A 16,905-nucleotide genomic window follows, 5' to 3' on the forward strand; every position below is an offset into this window, starting at 1 on the left:
ATTTACTAACAATTGTCTATATATTAGTACAAAAATATGGTCAAAGGAGATTATGTGAATAGTGCACATAGTCAAATTGTGACAATTATCTTGAGATGGAAGGAGTAACATTAATTTCAAACATAGAATTTTCTGTAAATTCCCAAGATATTATTGTATTTCTGCTAACACAGCATGTTCTACATTCGTATAGGAAACTTTATTGCTAAGATAAAATTTAACTACTAACATAGCATGTTCTGCATTCAAATAGGACTTTAAATGTTTATCATCATCAGTATTTCATGATCAGCGATCTGGTGTCCGTTCTAATATCCTTCCAAGGAATCAAATCAAAAGAATAACAAAATGGATGATAAAATTTTACTGTCTACCTTGCCCTTATTTATCAAAGAGACTAGATATATAGTAATAATTGGATGAAATTGAACGCCATTGAAAGGATTTTTTTTTTTTTTTTGTGATTTGCAATAAATTGCAATAGAATTAGTTTTTTTTGGTCAATGCAATAGAATTAGTTTTAATATTCAAATTCCGAAACAAGAATAAGGATTTTACGTTCGGTCATTCCTCAGTTTCTTTACAACGATAAAATGCAGAAACTAGGGGCCATAGAGCTTAGAGCTTGGTAAATAAGCTTCTTACAAGCTCTTATAATAAAGCTCTTAAATTTTATCTATTACTTGACACTTATGATTAATTATTATGTTGTTTACTTGTTAATATATGAAGTTATGTCTACAAGTCCTAACTTAACTTGCAAAAATGTCAAAATTGTTAGGATGGACATCATGATCGGAGTTCGAACCTCAACTCACCCACTTATATGTTCGAGTTCTTAAGTGATTATTGTCATTGCGTCTGTCTAAAAAAAGTATAGTAAATTTATTCGACTATATGTTTTTCTTCATAGAACAATTGATTGAATTGAACACATCCCTCAAAGATTGGTTCATTTTGTTATTTATTTTCCTAAATCATTAAATTGCATTCTAGCTTTAATTTTTCCACGACCAAGTCATAAATCACATAACCGTATGAGAGCTATGAGGTTGATACACACACACGTTGCCTGTGTCACGACATGGTGTGGTCACATTCTACTTATTCTTTATGTGGAATGCTACTCATCTTCCTTTCTTGCATCTCAAGTAGAAAACCACAAATAGAACAAAATGTTAATCTTTAAACTCAACTATCTAACGCGGTCTCTCTGCAGTTACATGAAAGTACTTTCAATTTTCAGATCTTCAACACGTAAAAGACCTTTAGAGATCAATCCCATGCTTCAGCTAGAGAAGAAAATATGCTTCTACTGCTCCATTAATAATAATTAAACAATATAATAGTATTAATAGTAACCCTTAGATCATGGAAATTATTTGACTTTAATCAAATCTAACTAAAAGTTCATACAAAAGATTACTTGTGATTATTGGTGGTTTAACATATATGCTGATTAAAAACAAAAGATAGTGTAAAAACTTAAAAAGTTTTACACTGACAGTCGATGGAAATTAATATCATTAGACCATATGGTAATATGATACAAGACATGGTAAATTAGATATTGTGATAAAGATTAGCTTCTAAATGAAGTGTGTAAAAGTGCAAAGTCTGTTACATTCAAATTCAAGGAAACGTATTTTACCCACTTCTTACTTTGTCATAAACATGAACGAATGTATTACAATCTCAGTCTTTGACTAATGTTACAACGTTGCACTAGACTTGACCCTCTAACTTACACTAGTATTTAGAATCAAATCCTTCTAAGCAAATCAGTTATACACTGTTTTGATAAGGTCCAGGAGCAGGTAAACCAGAACCACTACACATTGCATCATAGGTGGGGCTAGGACAGAACATGTTGATAAAGTCATAAGTTTATTTCACACATTAGGTGATTAATTTGTTGAGGATAGTAGTGAGTGGTTTGATCCTTTAGCACTATATATACCAAACAATCCAATCCAATATGATACACAGCAATATTAATAGTCATCAAACAAGCCTCTTACTTGTCACTTGTCACCATGTCTTTCACCAAAGTCATTCTTCTTGTTGCAGCTTTTCTCTCACTTACACTTTCCCATGCTCATCCTGTCCATGATTTTCACTTTGGCTGGGGTGGTCATCATGGTGGAACCACTAGAGGAATGTCTTTTGGACTTTCTCCTCAATTCTATCAGTTTTCATGCCCTCAAGCTAATGGCATTGTCATGTCAGTCTTGGAGAAGGCCATTGCTAAGGATATCAGAATGGCAGCTTCTCTTCTTCGACTTCACTTCCACGACTGTTTTGTGCAGGTAAATTTCAAACACAATAGCAATACATGTTTTAAATACAGCTCCGAGTCGCGACATAAAGGTTTTTAAGTCTTTTCATTTGTACTGGACATATTTGATTGTACTTCGATATAATATCAAGAATTGCGACTGCAAGTAAAACATAAAATAATATCATAATCATGTATCTAAGTCTTCCTGAATACACTTTCTTAATTTGCCAACAACTTTTGAGAGAAAAAAAATAGATTCATTTCATAAGGAATTAATTCTTATTCGCAGTATATAAAATCATGTATCTTTTTGCTGAGCTATTTTGTTGTATATATTGCTTTGCATTTGTTAAATTTGCTTTGGATTCTTTTGCATGCATATGTCAAGGAGCTGAAAAATTTCTCTTCATTTTACTTTTAACACAGGGCTGCGATGCATCAATTTTGTTGGACGATAGTGCCACAATTGTCAGTGAAAAAAATGGTGGACCTAACAAAAATTCCGTTCGAGGTTTTGAAGTGATTGATGAAATCAAATCTAAGTTGGAACAAGCATGTCCTCGTACAGTCTCATGTGCAGATATTGTTGCGCTTGCTGCTAGGGGATCCACTGTTCTTGTAAGAAAAAACACACATGACTCAAATTGAGACGACCAACTTTTATCTACTTTGCATATGTTATATACTTAGGGGTCATGTTTTTTGAATCGTTGTTAAGAATGAAAAACAACCAATTTTTTAATAGACTATGGTGAAAGAAAATAACATTTTAAGAACAATATGATTAAACCTAGATGTGTGTGTTTCTTTCTGTATATATAAGGTAATCTGACACACAAATACTAACATGCTTAATTTGAAACTTGATCAATATTCTTTTGAAACAGAGTGGAGGACCTAACTGGGAGCTACCATTAGGAAGGAGAGACTCAAAAACAGCAAGTCTAAGGGGCTCAAACAAAAACATTCCCCCACCAAATGCCACTGTTGAAGGCCTCTTAACATTTTTCAAGCGTCAAGGCCTTGATGAAGTAGACCTTGTTGCCCTCTCAGGTGGAACTTTCAAATTCTTAACCACATTTTCTATTAGTGTTACATAATATTACTTCTCTGTCTCGTAATAATTGTCACGTTTACACACAAAAATTGTTCTTAAAAGATCGTCACTTTATAATGTAGGTGCTCATACAATTGGTGTGGCAAAATGTGCAACATTCAAGCAAAGACTATACAACCAAAATGGAAACAACCAACCAGATTCGAATCTAGAAAAAACATTTTACTTTGGTTTGAAATCAATGTGCCCAAGATCAGGTGGTGACAACATTATTTCTCCCTTGGACTTTGGTTCCCCAAGAATGTTTGATAATACCTATTACAAACTCTTACTTAGGGGAAAAGGATTGCTTAATTCAGATGAAGTGCTTCTCACAGGGAATGTTAAGGAGACTCGTGACTTGGTGAAGAAATATGCACAAGATGAGAGTCTCTTCTTTCAACAATTTGCCTTGTCTATGATCAAGTTGGGGAACCTTCGTCCTCTCACTGGTTTTAATGGCGAAGTTAGAAAGAATTGTCGTCGAGTTAATTAAGAAACATAGTTTTATATTATTGAGTCATTGAGTCTAGGAACCTTCTCCTAATAATTGGAGGGTTAACAACAAAAAAATTAAGAGTCATTGAGTGTTATGTTTTGTGTTTCTTTTCCTTAATAACATGGTACTATGTCTAAGAAGCATGGCACTTTATATATTTATTTAAGAAGTACAACTATATATGTGCTAAAAAAAGTACAACCATATGTTCTGTATTATTTCCCTTTTTAAAATGTAGAAGGAGGGAAGACTTTAAAAGTATTAAACCTATGGTTGTTAGGAGGATTTGAATTGTGTTGCATCTATATAAACAGTGAAGTTTGAAAGCACGTAGTAATTGAGTGTTTATATTGCTTCTATTTCATTTGTTACTCTTCCATAAGTTAATTTTATGGTTCGTGTAAAAAAATGTATATTTTATTGATTTTTTGAAGTATATTCTATTGTTGATAATCTCATGCGTGTTTAGTTTAAGAATGGGACAAGAGGCAAGTATACATGATCATGAAAAGCTACTCTTTTTGGATAATTCAATATATTCTCACACGCAATTGCTACAAAATAGAGATCATATCTTGAACTAAATGGTTGAATGACTCAAACATGTAATATTCGTGTCACAACATATTTGTATAAAATGCTACTCTATTACTATGATGATAATATATAGTGAACTACTGCAATTGTTTAGAAACTTTTCACTTAGATAATAACACAGTCGATACTTATTTACACAGCTTAACACTCGTTAATTAGATATGCTAATTTCATATATCAATCTATTATGTCATTATAATATGATTTTAAAAATACAAAATTTCAATTCAATTCAAAATAAGAATCAAAAATATAACTTTTTTAGCTCACTTTATGGTAAAGATTAAAATTTAAATATAAAAAAAATTAGGATATTAATTTGAAAATAATTTAGGACCTGTTTGACTCAATATTTTTCAACAAAATATAGAAATATTTTTTTTTGAAATTTGTATATTTAATAACTTAAAAATTTATCTGTCATTTCATTTGTTTTTATCTATTTAATTTGTGCTCTTAGCATGATTTATAGAATAATTACTTTACGAGTCTTCTTCCGCTCACTAGGTCAACTTGCGTCGATTCACATATGTTTCATTGGTTTTAATAACACAATTTTTTAGTAGAACCATCGAACTATGTTGACCCAATTATCACAAGTTATTAAAAAAAATAGAGTTGAGTCGGACTATCACAATGTAACTAAAAAAACCAAATACAACTTATCCAATCCAATGGAATGTTACTTACGTTGGCGGAACAAATTTTACATTCTATTTGTTAACGATTGTTGACGATATTTCCATACTAATAACTAGCATTCTTTGTACCTGCTCGACTATTCAATTTTTTTACCGCGTTAATCCGTATAAATAATAAGATTTTAATTTTCGCATTTGGGCTGACCTAAACCATAGAGAGCAAGCCCAGTTATAAAACCTAGTTCAGTTCACCTTCAACATCGCATAACATCGGCTCCGGCTAGCACCATCCTCTGCCAATTCCGAACCCTAACCCCTGTGTGCACCACCGCCAATCCACCACAGCTCACCGCCGCTCATTGCTACTTCCTCCGTTCGCCGTTGTAAAGGTGTGCATATATCAAACTTCTATTATACATATTTCAGATTAAACTTTTTAATCTTACAGATTAAAATCAGTGTGAATTAAAGTGCCTTGCTTATGTAAAATCTATTCCTATCACAAAATGATAAATAAAGTTCAATTGTTTTCGTATAAGCTATAAGCTGTTTTCATTGACACTTCTACTGAATTTGGAGAAGTTCAAAAGTGAAATATTCTCTCTTTATGGTTTTCTTCTGCAGACAATGAAGATCAAAGTTATATCACGCTCTACGGAGGAATTCACTCGAGAACGAAGCCAAGACCTTCAGGTAATTCATTCAATGCACACACAACACTACCCTTTATTGTTAACCCTCTTCATTCTTCTTAATTCATGTAAATTTATCATCTTTTTGTTATTCTAACATTACCCTTTTGTTTTTTTTAGCGTGTCTTCCGTAATTACGATCCAATTCTTCGTCCTCAAGAGAAGGCGGTGGAATATGTTCGTGCTCTCAATGCAGTGAAGTTGGATAAGGTCATATTTGTCACCCTATGTGTTTTTTATTGTGAATATGATTTTATAGGATACGATGTGTACTATGTTTGCTGTTGATTTTAATTTTTTAGTTTTTTTTTGTGGATATAGATTTTTGCTAGACCTTTTATAGGAGCAATGGATGGACATGTAGATGCAATTTCGTGTATGGCTAAGAACCCTAGTCAATTGAAAGAGATATTCTCTGGTTCAATGGATGGAGGTACTTCAATTTTCCTTACTCAGGTCCTTTTTGGATGAACGATTTAATCATGTGCATATGTATAAACTATTTCTATGGCAAAAGATATAATAAAGTCAAAACTGTTTTCATTTAAGTATAAGTTGTTTTCATAAGCTATCCTGAAAAGCTTGTGGAAATAAGGTGAAAACAGCTTATGAACATGTCAAAAGCTGTTTTTATAAGCTCTCCAAAACCGTCTCAAAAGTGCTTATAAACAAGTCAATTCAAACAACCCTTTAATCATGTTGCTTCAATTTCATGCTTAGCTAATGGCTTAATTGTATTGTTGTACACTTGATATAGGATTGGAAAAATTTAGAAGAGAAGATAGGGTAATTTGTTTTGCCATTTGATAGATTGATTTAAAATGATATTTGGAAATAAATAAGAAATTAGAATGGTTATGGTTATGCTAATGGGTTGAGAAAGATTGGAAGAGTGATGGGTTGATGCTGTTGAAAGTTTGGTTTGGTACCATACCATACCGAACCAGACCCGTGTTTCATTGGTGGTTTTTCAACACGTCTACTTGGACCCCTCTGCTAGGCTATTTGTAATCTTTGGTCACAAACAATGCTTTCCTAGAGACGATACATCAACCACAATTTTACTCCCAGTCAAGAAACTTGTAGACAGTTTTACATCTCTGAAGAAATACTTTTCTAATAATTAAACATACACTTTTATACTTTTTCTTGAAATGTGTATCAGTTTAACAATTTTCAAAATATAAGTTGGATACCCGATTTTAATTTCAGGAGTTCAGTAGATAGTAAGATCCAGGAAGAACAAGATTATTTTAGTTTAAAGGACATTGTTAATATTTGTAATTATGATATATTTTAACTGGGACACATCGAGAAAACCAAAATTCTTTTTCTTGAGTGAGTTTGCATCTTGACAATATTATCAGTTAACTATTAGATAGAGGAGTAGTTTTCATTACTTCGACTTATCAAACAGCCAAACTTTAATTTTGGTAAATTCTTACTGACTTCTAGTTAACATTTCTTTAAGGGTTAATATATGTTTACCTCCTGTAACATTAGCGATTTCTAGTTTACCCCTCCTGTAAACAAAATTGTTTAGATTCCAACCCTGTAGTTTGAAGATTCTTTGGTTTTGGACCTTATGACGTCAAATTTCAAAATTGAAGGTACTTTCACACCCCTGTAATTTGAGCGGATTTTGCCCTCTATCATATCATCGATTTTGTACAGTCAAAATTCATGAAGGCCCAAAACTAAAGAATCTTCAAATTACAGGGTTTGAACCGAAACAATTTTTTTTTACTGGGGGTAAACCAGAAACCGCTAATATTACAGTGGGGTAAATATATATTAACCCTTTCTTTAACTTTGTAGCATTACACATGTAATTGGCTTAATATTTTCCAACCTCCTTATAAGTGGGGCAAGAATCAAAGCTAATGTTTTCATGCTTATTATGAAAGTGGACAGTTGTTTAAACTATAATGGTTCTCTTTGCATAATTCTCATAGATGGTTGTCAAACAACCATAAAACATTTAGAGGTTAAACTCATGTGAATTTTGTATCTTGTGCCATTACTCCTCCTTTTTGTCCCCCACATCTGGCTGTGTCATTCTGGTGCTTGTTTTCACTGGTTTTTCATCCCCCCGCCCCTCTCTATACTAGTGCCATTACACCTTTTCCTTACTTGATGCTCAATCCGTTTTAAACTACTATATTAACACCTGCGTTTATTGTGTTTGCAGATATTCGTCTTTGGGATATAGCTGCTAGGTAAAATATACCTTTTTCTTTCAATTTTAAATGTTCTGTTTCTATCTAGAATCTAGAATCAAGTACATGATGTACGTTATTATCTTAGCAATTTTAAATGTTCTGGGATATATTTGCTTTCTGAAGAGTGGTCATAAAAAAATCCTGTTTCTTATATGATAAAAGTAAATAATAATACATCAAACTTTTGTTATGGATAAGAAAAATATTGGTGAATGGCCATGCATCAGCTTATTTAATTAGACTTTAGGCAATGATGGTAGGAAGGATTTTCATGTTGGTTACAACTTGTGGGACTGTGTTATTATGTATCTAATATTGTCATTTTGTTTATGGAAAAAAGACGGACTGTTTGTCAGTTCCCTGGACACCAAGGTGCTGTGCGAGGCCTGACAGCATCGACAGATGGCCGCATTCTTGTTTCATGTGGAACTGATTCCACGTAAGTACCAACCTCTTTTCGTTTTTCTTTTACTATTATTATATTAAACTCACATCTTTAGTCATCGATGTAACTTTTCTGATGTGTGAACTGGAATTTTATGTTCAGTGTCAGACTTTGGAATGTTCCTGTTGCTTCTTTTGGGGACTCAGATGGCTCAATTAAGACAACTATTGAGGTGGAATTTTGTGCTGGAGGATTTTTTTTTGTAAAATTTTCTTTTGGATATACTAATCTACTTTTTTGAACTTTTTTCCCTAGCCGGCAAGTGTTTATGTTTGGAAGAATGCATTTTGGTAAGTCATAGGGCTGTTATTTATTTCAGGAAGATATCAAAACTTCTTGTTTTACTATATTTTTATGCTTACAAAACATTGGTTTTCTTTTGTTTTTTTTTTTAGCGCTGTTGATCACCAATGGGACGGCGAGCATTTTGCCACAGGTGGCGCTCAAGTAGATATATGGAATCACAACAGGTTTTGATATCAGTTTCTAATTAGTTTTCATATTTTACTATCACCGACTACTTTTGTAGACTCTTATACTTTATGCTGTTGTTACCTCCTTTCTGCAGGTCTCAGCCAGTAAATAGTTTCGTATGGGGATCAGATACGGTGATTTCTGTCCGCTTTAATCCAGGAGAACCAAATCTCTTAGCAAGCTCAGCTAGGTACACTGCGATGCTGATTTCAATGCTAAAAATAGAATAAACACGGGATTATATAATTAACACTAAGGGGAACTCTCTGCAATTACAATACAACAGTGGCTGATTACAATGAATGGAAATATAACCTCCTTGTAGAAATGGTACATCTAATCTAGATAGACTATAGTGATAACTACCCTTCTCAGATGAAAACTGTTTCTCATACGCAGCCCTTCCAAATCCTTACCCGTGTCTCAGATAGTACTCTCCCCTTTCAGTTATTTTCCCTAGTCTCTCTCATGATTCCCACGTCCTCTTCATTCCTCCTCACTTGCCATCTGGCAATTCCGTTAACTCAACTCCCATCAATTCACCATTGAGAACATTGACCTTAATCTAGTTAGTCTTGGTTTTTATTTAGTTTTATTTAGTTAAATATGGTCAACGATGTTAATCATCTTACTTATAGGAAGGAATTTATTTAATAAGGAACTGATTTATATTTATTTTGGTTTGCATTTTATGCTCATTTAGAAATCAAGTTTTGATCTACTACTTACATTGGAACAATATCATCTGAATGTGCTTTTCATTCTCGTGTCTTGAACTGTTTATTTTTTGTTTTTTCAGTGACAGGAGCATAAATCTGTATGATTTACGGATGGATACCCCAGTAAGGAAAATGATAATGATGGTAATGATCTCTTATCAATTATCATTAGTTTAAATCATGGCACATGTTTTGATTTTGGTATATCTTGTAATTATTATTAAACTGAGGTCCTTATTATTTTTCTTTTGATTATACATATCCTTGGCACATTTCGTAACTGCATAATTGATAATGTGTTAAAGATTTTTTTCTGCTTCATATCTTTTGGTCTTAATTCCAAATATATTATATTCGTGAGTCATGACTATACTAACTTTTATCTAATGTAACAGACCAAAACCAATTCTATAGCTTGGAATCCAATGGAACCCATAAATTTTACAGTGGTAAGTTTATCTGATCAGTTTGTCCAGTGGTTCTGATGCTTTTATTGTTTACGATTTTTGTAGTTGTATTACAAAATCAAAATTTTAGTGATATTTAAATTCTTGTGGACAAATTTTATTGGCATGCAGGCAAATGAAGATGGTTACTGCTATAGTTATGATTCCAGGAAATTGGGTGAAGCCAAATGTGTTCATAAAGATCACGTTTCTGCAGTGTAATTATGGATTTTCTGTAAATGTTCACAGTATTTCGTAATTCTGCAATTCGTCATACTAACATTTTCATGTTTCACTCTACAGGATGGATATTGACTACTCACCAACTGGTCGAGAATTTGTCACCGGATCTTATGATAGAACAGTTAGTTCCCTTGGACTTCATTATAACCTTGTCATTTTATCTTCTTACTGAGTTAGAGTTGTATGTATTAACAATTTCTCATTTGTAGGTGAGAATCTTCCCTTATAATGGTGGTCACAGCAGAGAGATTTATCATACTAAAAGAATGCAAAGGTTCACTCAATTTACATATTGTGCACTGAGCATTCTGTTGTGTTTAATTGTCTGCTTAACTTTTCAAACGATACAAACCTCAGCTGTTTAAAAGATTTCTTTTGCTGTCTGTGCCGAGTTTATTGAAATATTCTTATCATGCTTTATGGCAGCTAATCTTTATCTTTTGTACACAGGGTATTCTGTGTCAAGTTCAGCGGCGATGGAAGTTATGTAATTTCAGGAAGTGATGATACTAACCTCAGACTTTGGAAGGCCAAAGCATCAGAACAACTTGGAGTAGTGAGTTGATTTCATTCACCGTCTTTCTCCACACACACACACACACACACAAAATAAAATAAACTGTCATCTATTAATTGTGGTTCATGTTGTACTACGATTGAAATTCTATTGTAATTGTGATCTTGTTATTCAATTAGTTAGTTGGCTATGGTTTATCCTCTAATAATTTCTCTTCTGAGAGGCCCTTCAATTCATTCCCTGAGATTCACCTGTTTACGATGATGCCACAGGTTCTTCCGAGGGAAAAGAAGAAGCATGACTATCACGAGGCCATAAAGAAACGCTACAGGCACCTTCCTGAAGTTAACCGTATTGCAAGGCATAGACACTTACCAAGACCAATATACAAGGCTTCTTCTTTGATACGTGTTATAGCTGATGCTAAGAAAAAGAAGGAAGAGAGGAGGAAAGCTCACAGTGCCCCAGGGAGTGTTACAACAAAGCCGTTGCGGGAAAGAAGAATTATCAGAGAAGTTGAGTGAGGTTTTTCTGAGCCAGTGCATACTGAAAAATGCAATATATATATTTATGAAGTGGCAAGAGTTTATATACTGTTTTCTCAGGCAAATGGATGCTAAGCATGCATCATTAGTGAAATCAATAGCTAATTTTGTGGTGTTTTACTGCTTGGTTCAGTTATATGTGCCAATGCAAGAAATTTTGGTGTATTTTTGAGTTTAGTATTCTTGATATTTTTGAGTTTAAATTAGTAAATGTGATGAAATATTACACTATTGAGCTCTAACAAAATCTTCAATTCAATCAAAAGGAAATTGAAAAGAAAGATTTAGGGCCTGTTTGAAATAGTTTTTGTTTTCAGTTTTTGAAATATACAAGTCCTCTTCTCACAATAGTTATCCTTTTACATGTTTTAGTTTTTTAGTCCCCAAAACTAAAAAATTCAAAACAGTTTTCAAAACTGTAATTTTAAAAATAGTGTAGCAAACAAGTTTTTAAGTTTCTTTTTAAAAACTAAAAAAGAGTTTTTGGGAAGTGTTTCAAACAGGCTCTTATAGATAAAGAATCCAGAATTAAATTTAATATATGATAGGCAAAGCTATGATGCACAAGTAAGATAAATGTTGCATCATGTACAAGTTTGTTTTTACCATTAGATCAATAAATCTCATTTAATTTAATAAATGAGGTAAAACAATGAAATTTATTGACCCATTGGTGAAAGCAAAATTTGTGAATGGTGTAACACTATTTTGCTTGTGCATTATAGACAAAATCTGAATGATTTATGGTTAGGAAGTATGACATTTTCTGAATCATCTAATTGACTCTATTCCACTTGGTGGAATCTTGATGAATGAAGCTTGTTGTTCTAGTTTGAGATACCAAACTCAAAGCTTGTGAAATGAAGTGTTGTAACATTTGCATCCAAATATGATGTTATCGCATCATTTTGTTTTTGTGAGCAACTTCTAAAATTAATATTAAAACAAGATTTGTCCAATCTCCTCCTAAATTATTGTCCAATGAATATATATGTACGAAATTTATGTCTCAATTCACACAAGCAAAATAATGATTGAAGGGGCCACTTTGAAGTACTTTATATCATTCATTGGATTCATAAAATTCCCAAACACTGATTGATGTAGAATTGTCAGCTAGCTAGCTGTCCTGCTTTTGATGCTGGTGGTGTGCTTGATGCCATTTTTGGATGATGATGATTTCTTGGTTAGTTTGTATCTCATCATTCTTACAATTTTGAAGAACCAGAATGTACTTACCAGCTGCAAACCCAATCCCATAGCCTGTAATAGTCGAAGGAATTGGACAAGATGTGATCAAGAAACCAATGAGTATCATATTATTAAATATATTCATAAAAATGTTTAAAATATAAAAACTAAGGGCAACAAATTATTTAGTGTTATTATACCTTGATGAGAAATGGGTTATTGGAAGTTAATGTTACGTAGGTGATACAAGGTCCAATCATCATCCTAGCAAATGTAAATATTGAAGCAAATAAAATCTGCACCATACAAACTCATCTGTTAGCTTATTTTAAGGTAATTCATACATGTCTAAAGTATTGTGCAGATAAATTAGCGTCTTATATAGTTATAAATCATGACACTAATTGGTGTGATCTTCTCACTCACTCACTTCTTCAAAATAATTTTTTAAAAATTTTGGTAATTATATTTTTAATCCCTTATATTATAATTAAGTTATTTCATTGCTTAAAATTTGTAGAATATTTTTTTTTATTCAAAATATTCACACACTTAATCCATCATATTGTTTCAAACTATTTTCTGATAAAAACTGATCAATCAAAATAGTAAATTTCATTTTGAGCAGAAATTCTCCAAAGTTTTCCTTCTTCTAACTCTCCATTCTTACATGCTAAGAAATGTTTTAAATTTTATCGATTTTCTCTTTTAACTTATTATCACATCTCTAAACTCTTGAAATGATATTCATAATTCAAATTTAATTTATCATAAACCCTCGAGTACTTTAGATAGGAAATAGAAAAACAAGATATTTAGGTCAATTAAAATTGAAAATAGAACTAGATTTGGTTGATTTAAAAATAGAGGATTTAGTCAACTCCAAAAAAATTACTTGCTCAACAAAAATAGCCTGGAATAAGATATATACCTAAACCGTAAACTCTATCACTTTCTTAACCAGATTACACATGCAATGTTCTTTGGTACAAAATAAATAAATATTTGGTATGTCCTTAATAGTGGTTTACTTACATCTGCAGTCAAATTAAGGGGAGTGTCCTTGTAACCAAGCTCCTTTAGAAGCTCCCTCAAATGCAAGAATGGGCTTGACATCTCTGTTACCCATACTGCTCCCACCATCTCTGAGCCACACTGATCATATGTTTATAGCAGAATGTTACAACCTTATCACCAAATCCTCATATTAATTAACACAAAAGCTTAGAGTAATAGTTCCATAAAGAATATTTTTAAAATAAAATATGCAAATTGGCAGCATTGAAAAATTGAGAAAGAGATAATCCAAAATTCAATGACCAAACATTTAATCTATCTACATGGAAACAATAGAAATATTCAATGTTTTGAATTGATAGAATGAGAAAAGTTCATTATCATAAAATACTAGATGCACTTTCTATGATTCTAACAAAACTAAAATATCTAAACTATATTGCAACTAATTCTATCCAACTTTTTATTGGGTGTAACAGCTTAGGGAGCCTGAGGGATCATCTAAACTGGATTAAAAGTAATCATATAAGTAATTGAACACCACATTTTTTTATCCAAAACCTTAAAATATTAGATTTTTGAGCTCTCTCACTTTCATATCATTGAACACTCAATTTTCCATCCAATCACACTTGACACAACAATCTCTCCCTCAAACGTAAGATCATCCATTCATCCGGCTATGCACCCCCCTCGAGTGGAAGCTTTTTCATCCACATACACTTGCATTGCCATTGGACACGTTCAATGGAGCACGCCGCTTGACCACTATTGTCGGAAAGAATTTCGACACAAGGAGTCGGCCCCTTTGTTAACCATTGAGTTTGACACCACGTTTGGGTAGTGAAGGGAGTCCAAAAGATCACCCACATTGAGTCAAAAACAACCACATAAATGAGTTGGATATCTCATCTTTAAACAAAAACCTTAATGCATTAAATTTCTTGATCTCTCCTTTACATATTTTCAACACTCACCTTTTCCTCCAATTCACAACACTTTCAACTAACTTTAACAAACTCTAAATTATTCTAACAGGAAATTAGTTGTTAACAATCACAGTGACAGTTGCATATTTAGACACATTTTGTAAAGTCAAACGAGTCATTCGATTAATATTATCTGATAATTAGAATCTAAATAAGCAATTAATAATGATTAATATGAAAATGAAAACTAATTGAATTATTTGAGTGATCAATTTAATTTACCTTTTGATAGCATAAGCCAGCTATCAGTCCCACAATGCTTACTAAATGGTGGATAGTGTTGTCCCAATTGAATTTTTCATCAAATAAACAACACACTAGATCATAAATTAGATATGACAGGCTCACTGCCAAAACTTCCATCTGATCAAATTTCAAACATATAAACAATTAACACCAATTAAGTACAAATGATATATACTTCAACATATATAAATTGAATGAAGTAATTAATTAGTAAGTACTTATTGTCAATAAATAAATTTTGAAGTACCTGTCTGTAAGAAGAATTTGAAGCCACTGGACAAATTGGACATTTCCAATCTTGAACAGATAGAGTAGCCAATGTTACTGCTAAAATTGCATGAATTGTAGATACAATTCTGTTGGAGAAATCAAATGAACGTTTTGGAAAGATTTTCCTCATTACAAGAAAAGTTGTTGTCCATGAAAAAACTCCAACCACAATTGTCTTTTGAATATATTCTTCCATTTCTCTATATTCTCTTCAACTGCAAAATATGCAATTAAGTTTCAACAAATTAATATATCATCATATAACAAAAGAAATAAGTACATGAAAGTATAATGATAGATAAATAGAAACTTCAATGGAATAGAGATAAAGAGAGAATACTTTATTATACAATTATATATGGTGGATGTGCTGTTTCTTAAGAATAATTTAAGAGAATATGCTATGCTATGGTTGCATCTAAGAGGGGAGATTTTCTCAATGTTTCTAAGTTTATGATAACATATAGAACATTGATAATTTTCTCAATTCTAACAAGTAGTAGTAATAATAACTATGTACTAAGATTGAAAAAGTTCCGTATAAATATAGCTATGGAATTTGTACCAAAAAAATAATATATATAACTATGAAATGAAATATATGTTAATATGACGTAGGGCCATATTAAAGGAAATAATAACTAACCAATTTGTATGGCATGGAACAACAGACACCAGAAATAGGTTGCAAGTAATGGAGTGTCCTTCTTATCAAATTATGACACAACTACCACGTTTATTACATATAGGTAGGTGACCATAAGACAGATAAATGAATAGGACAATTTTTTTAAATAATTAAGTAGTTACTGTGCTGTAAGAAAAATAATGAGATCAATGCTTTATGTCAAAAATAAAAGTCACTATATATATATATATAGTCTTGAATGAAGCCAAATTAATGTGAGTTGGTAGGCATGATTTAGCAGATGGAATAACTATATACTTTTACATGACTGAAATTTAATTTAAAGGCTACTATTAAAGGTAGGACGGAGATGATCTTACAAGTTATAAACATAGGTGGACTTTACACTATGCATATTTAACGGTTTTAACTTTATAGTCTTCAATTTTGGTGAATTTTTGTAGGGAAAAATCCGCACACACATCACAAAATAAAGCAATGAGGGAATATGTTTTGATACACCGAAAAGTTTTATATCGTTCGAGAATCGAGGTTATGAGTAATTTATAAACAATATCAACATTTAGATTGGAAGGTTGAGTTAGCTCAACTAGTTCGACTTAAGAGATAAGAAGTCGAAAGTCATGAGGAGGAAATTCAACAACTAATTAATAATATTTTTCTCTCAAAAATAAAAAACCTCTTCAAAAATTTGAAATACATTTAAGATTTTCTTCTATCAAATGGTGAGTTTCCGTATATACTTAGCCCGAGTTGCTTACATGGCACACAACAATTTGATTCTTGTAGTCCCAAAATGTTGTATTTAACCTTTAATATTGATTGTTTAATCAAGTATTCATTAACATAACAAAATGGTGAATTTTTATATGCATGAGTCAAAAATCTAACTCAATATCACATGCTTAATGAGCACGAGTCGTTACTACTTGGTGCACACTATTCCTCTAGTTTTAAAACGTGTGATATACAAGTATAGTTCAGTTAGTAAAAACATTGTGATGTGCAATTATCGAAAGTTCAAATTTCAACCTTAAAGGGTGAACTTCTAGCCGTTAAATTACTTGAAGAAGAAAATACAATTAAAATAAGAAACTATATATGCCATGACACTAGAATATATTAT

General features: G+C 32.1%; 3 protein-coding genes across 5 annotated transcripts; 2 read left to right on the top strand and 1 right to left on the bottom strand.

Annotated features, from left to right (window-relative positions):
* The first annotated feature begins 1,976 nt into the window (after window positions 1–1,976).
* On the top strand, window positions 1,977–4,205 carry LOC146951832 (Peroxidase superfamily protein). Its single transcript, XM_085755231.1, has 4 exons — window positions 1,977–2,309; window positions 2,708–2,899; window positions 3,169–3,334; window positions 3,461–4,205. Exons 1-4 carry the CDS (start codon window positions 2,037–2,039, stop codon window positions 3,871–3,873), a joined length of 1,044 nt encoding a protein of 347 aa, XP_085611357.1. The 5' UTR covers window positions 1,977–2,036; the 3' UTR covers window positions 3,874–4,205.
* A 1,171-nt stretch (window positions 4,206–5,376) lies between these two features.
* LOC146951833 (WD repeat and SOF domain-containing protein 1) lies at window positions 5,377–11,765 on the top strand. The gene is made up of 17 exons (XM_085755248.1): window positions 5,377–5,503; window positions 5,739–5,807; window positions 5,927–6,016; window positions 6,128–6,239; window positions 7,998–8,025; window positions 8,369–8,467; window positions 8,576–8,645; window positions 8,729–8,763; window positions 8,869–8,943; window positions 9,042–9,137; window positions 9,747–9,810; window positions 10,062–10,115; window positions 10,245–10,330; window positions 10,416–10,476; window positions 10,565–10,629; window positions 10,806–10,911; window positions 11,145–11,765. The coding sequence occupies exons 2-17, from the start codon at window positions 5,742–5,744 to the stop codon at window positions 11,394–11,396; spliced, it is 1,359 nt and encodes a 452-aa protein (XP_085611374.1). The 5' UTR covers window positions 5,377–5,503; window positions 5,739–5,741; the 3' UTR covers window positions 11,397–11,765.
* A 505-nt stretch (window positions 11,766–12,270) lies between these two features.
* LOC146951834 (uncharacterized) lies at window positions 12,271–15,900 on the bottom strand. 3 transcript variants are annotated; one of them, XM_085755265.1, is made up of 6 exons: window positions 15,777–15,900; window positions 15,108–15,345; window positions 14,837–14,977; window positions 13,644–13,763; window positions 12,809–12,904; window positions 12,271–12,680 (listed from the first exon to the last, which is right to left on the bottom strand). In XM_085755265.1, the coding sequence occupies exons 2-6, from the start codon at window positions 15,324–15,326 to the stop codon at window positions 12,534–12,536; spliced, it is 723 nt and encodes a 240-aa protein (XP_085611391.1). In that variant the 5' UTR covers window positions 15,327–15,345; window positions 15,777–15,900; the 3' UTR covers window positions 12,271–12,533. The 3 variants fall into 3 exon arrangements, with proteins under 3 accessions (XP_085611391.1, XP_085611384.1, XP_085611399.1); XM_085755258.1 differs by lacking the exon at window positions 15,777–15,900 and adding an exon at window positions 15,471–15,754; XM_085755273.1 differs by lacking the exon at window positions 15,777–15,900 and adding an exon at window positions 15,481–15,684.
* Between the last annotated feature and the right edge of the window lie 1,005 nt (window positions 15,901–16,905).

This window comes from Medicago sativa, chromosome 1 (genome assembly GCF_051527215.1).
Source record: "Medicago sativa cultivar Bolivia chromosome 1, Bolivia_mono, whole genome shotgun sequence".
Lineage (NCBI taxonomy): Eukaryota > Viridiplantae > Streptophyta > Magnoliopsida > Fabales > Fabaceae > Medicago > Medicago sativa.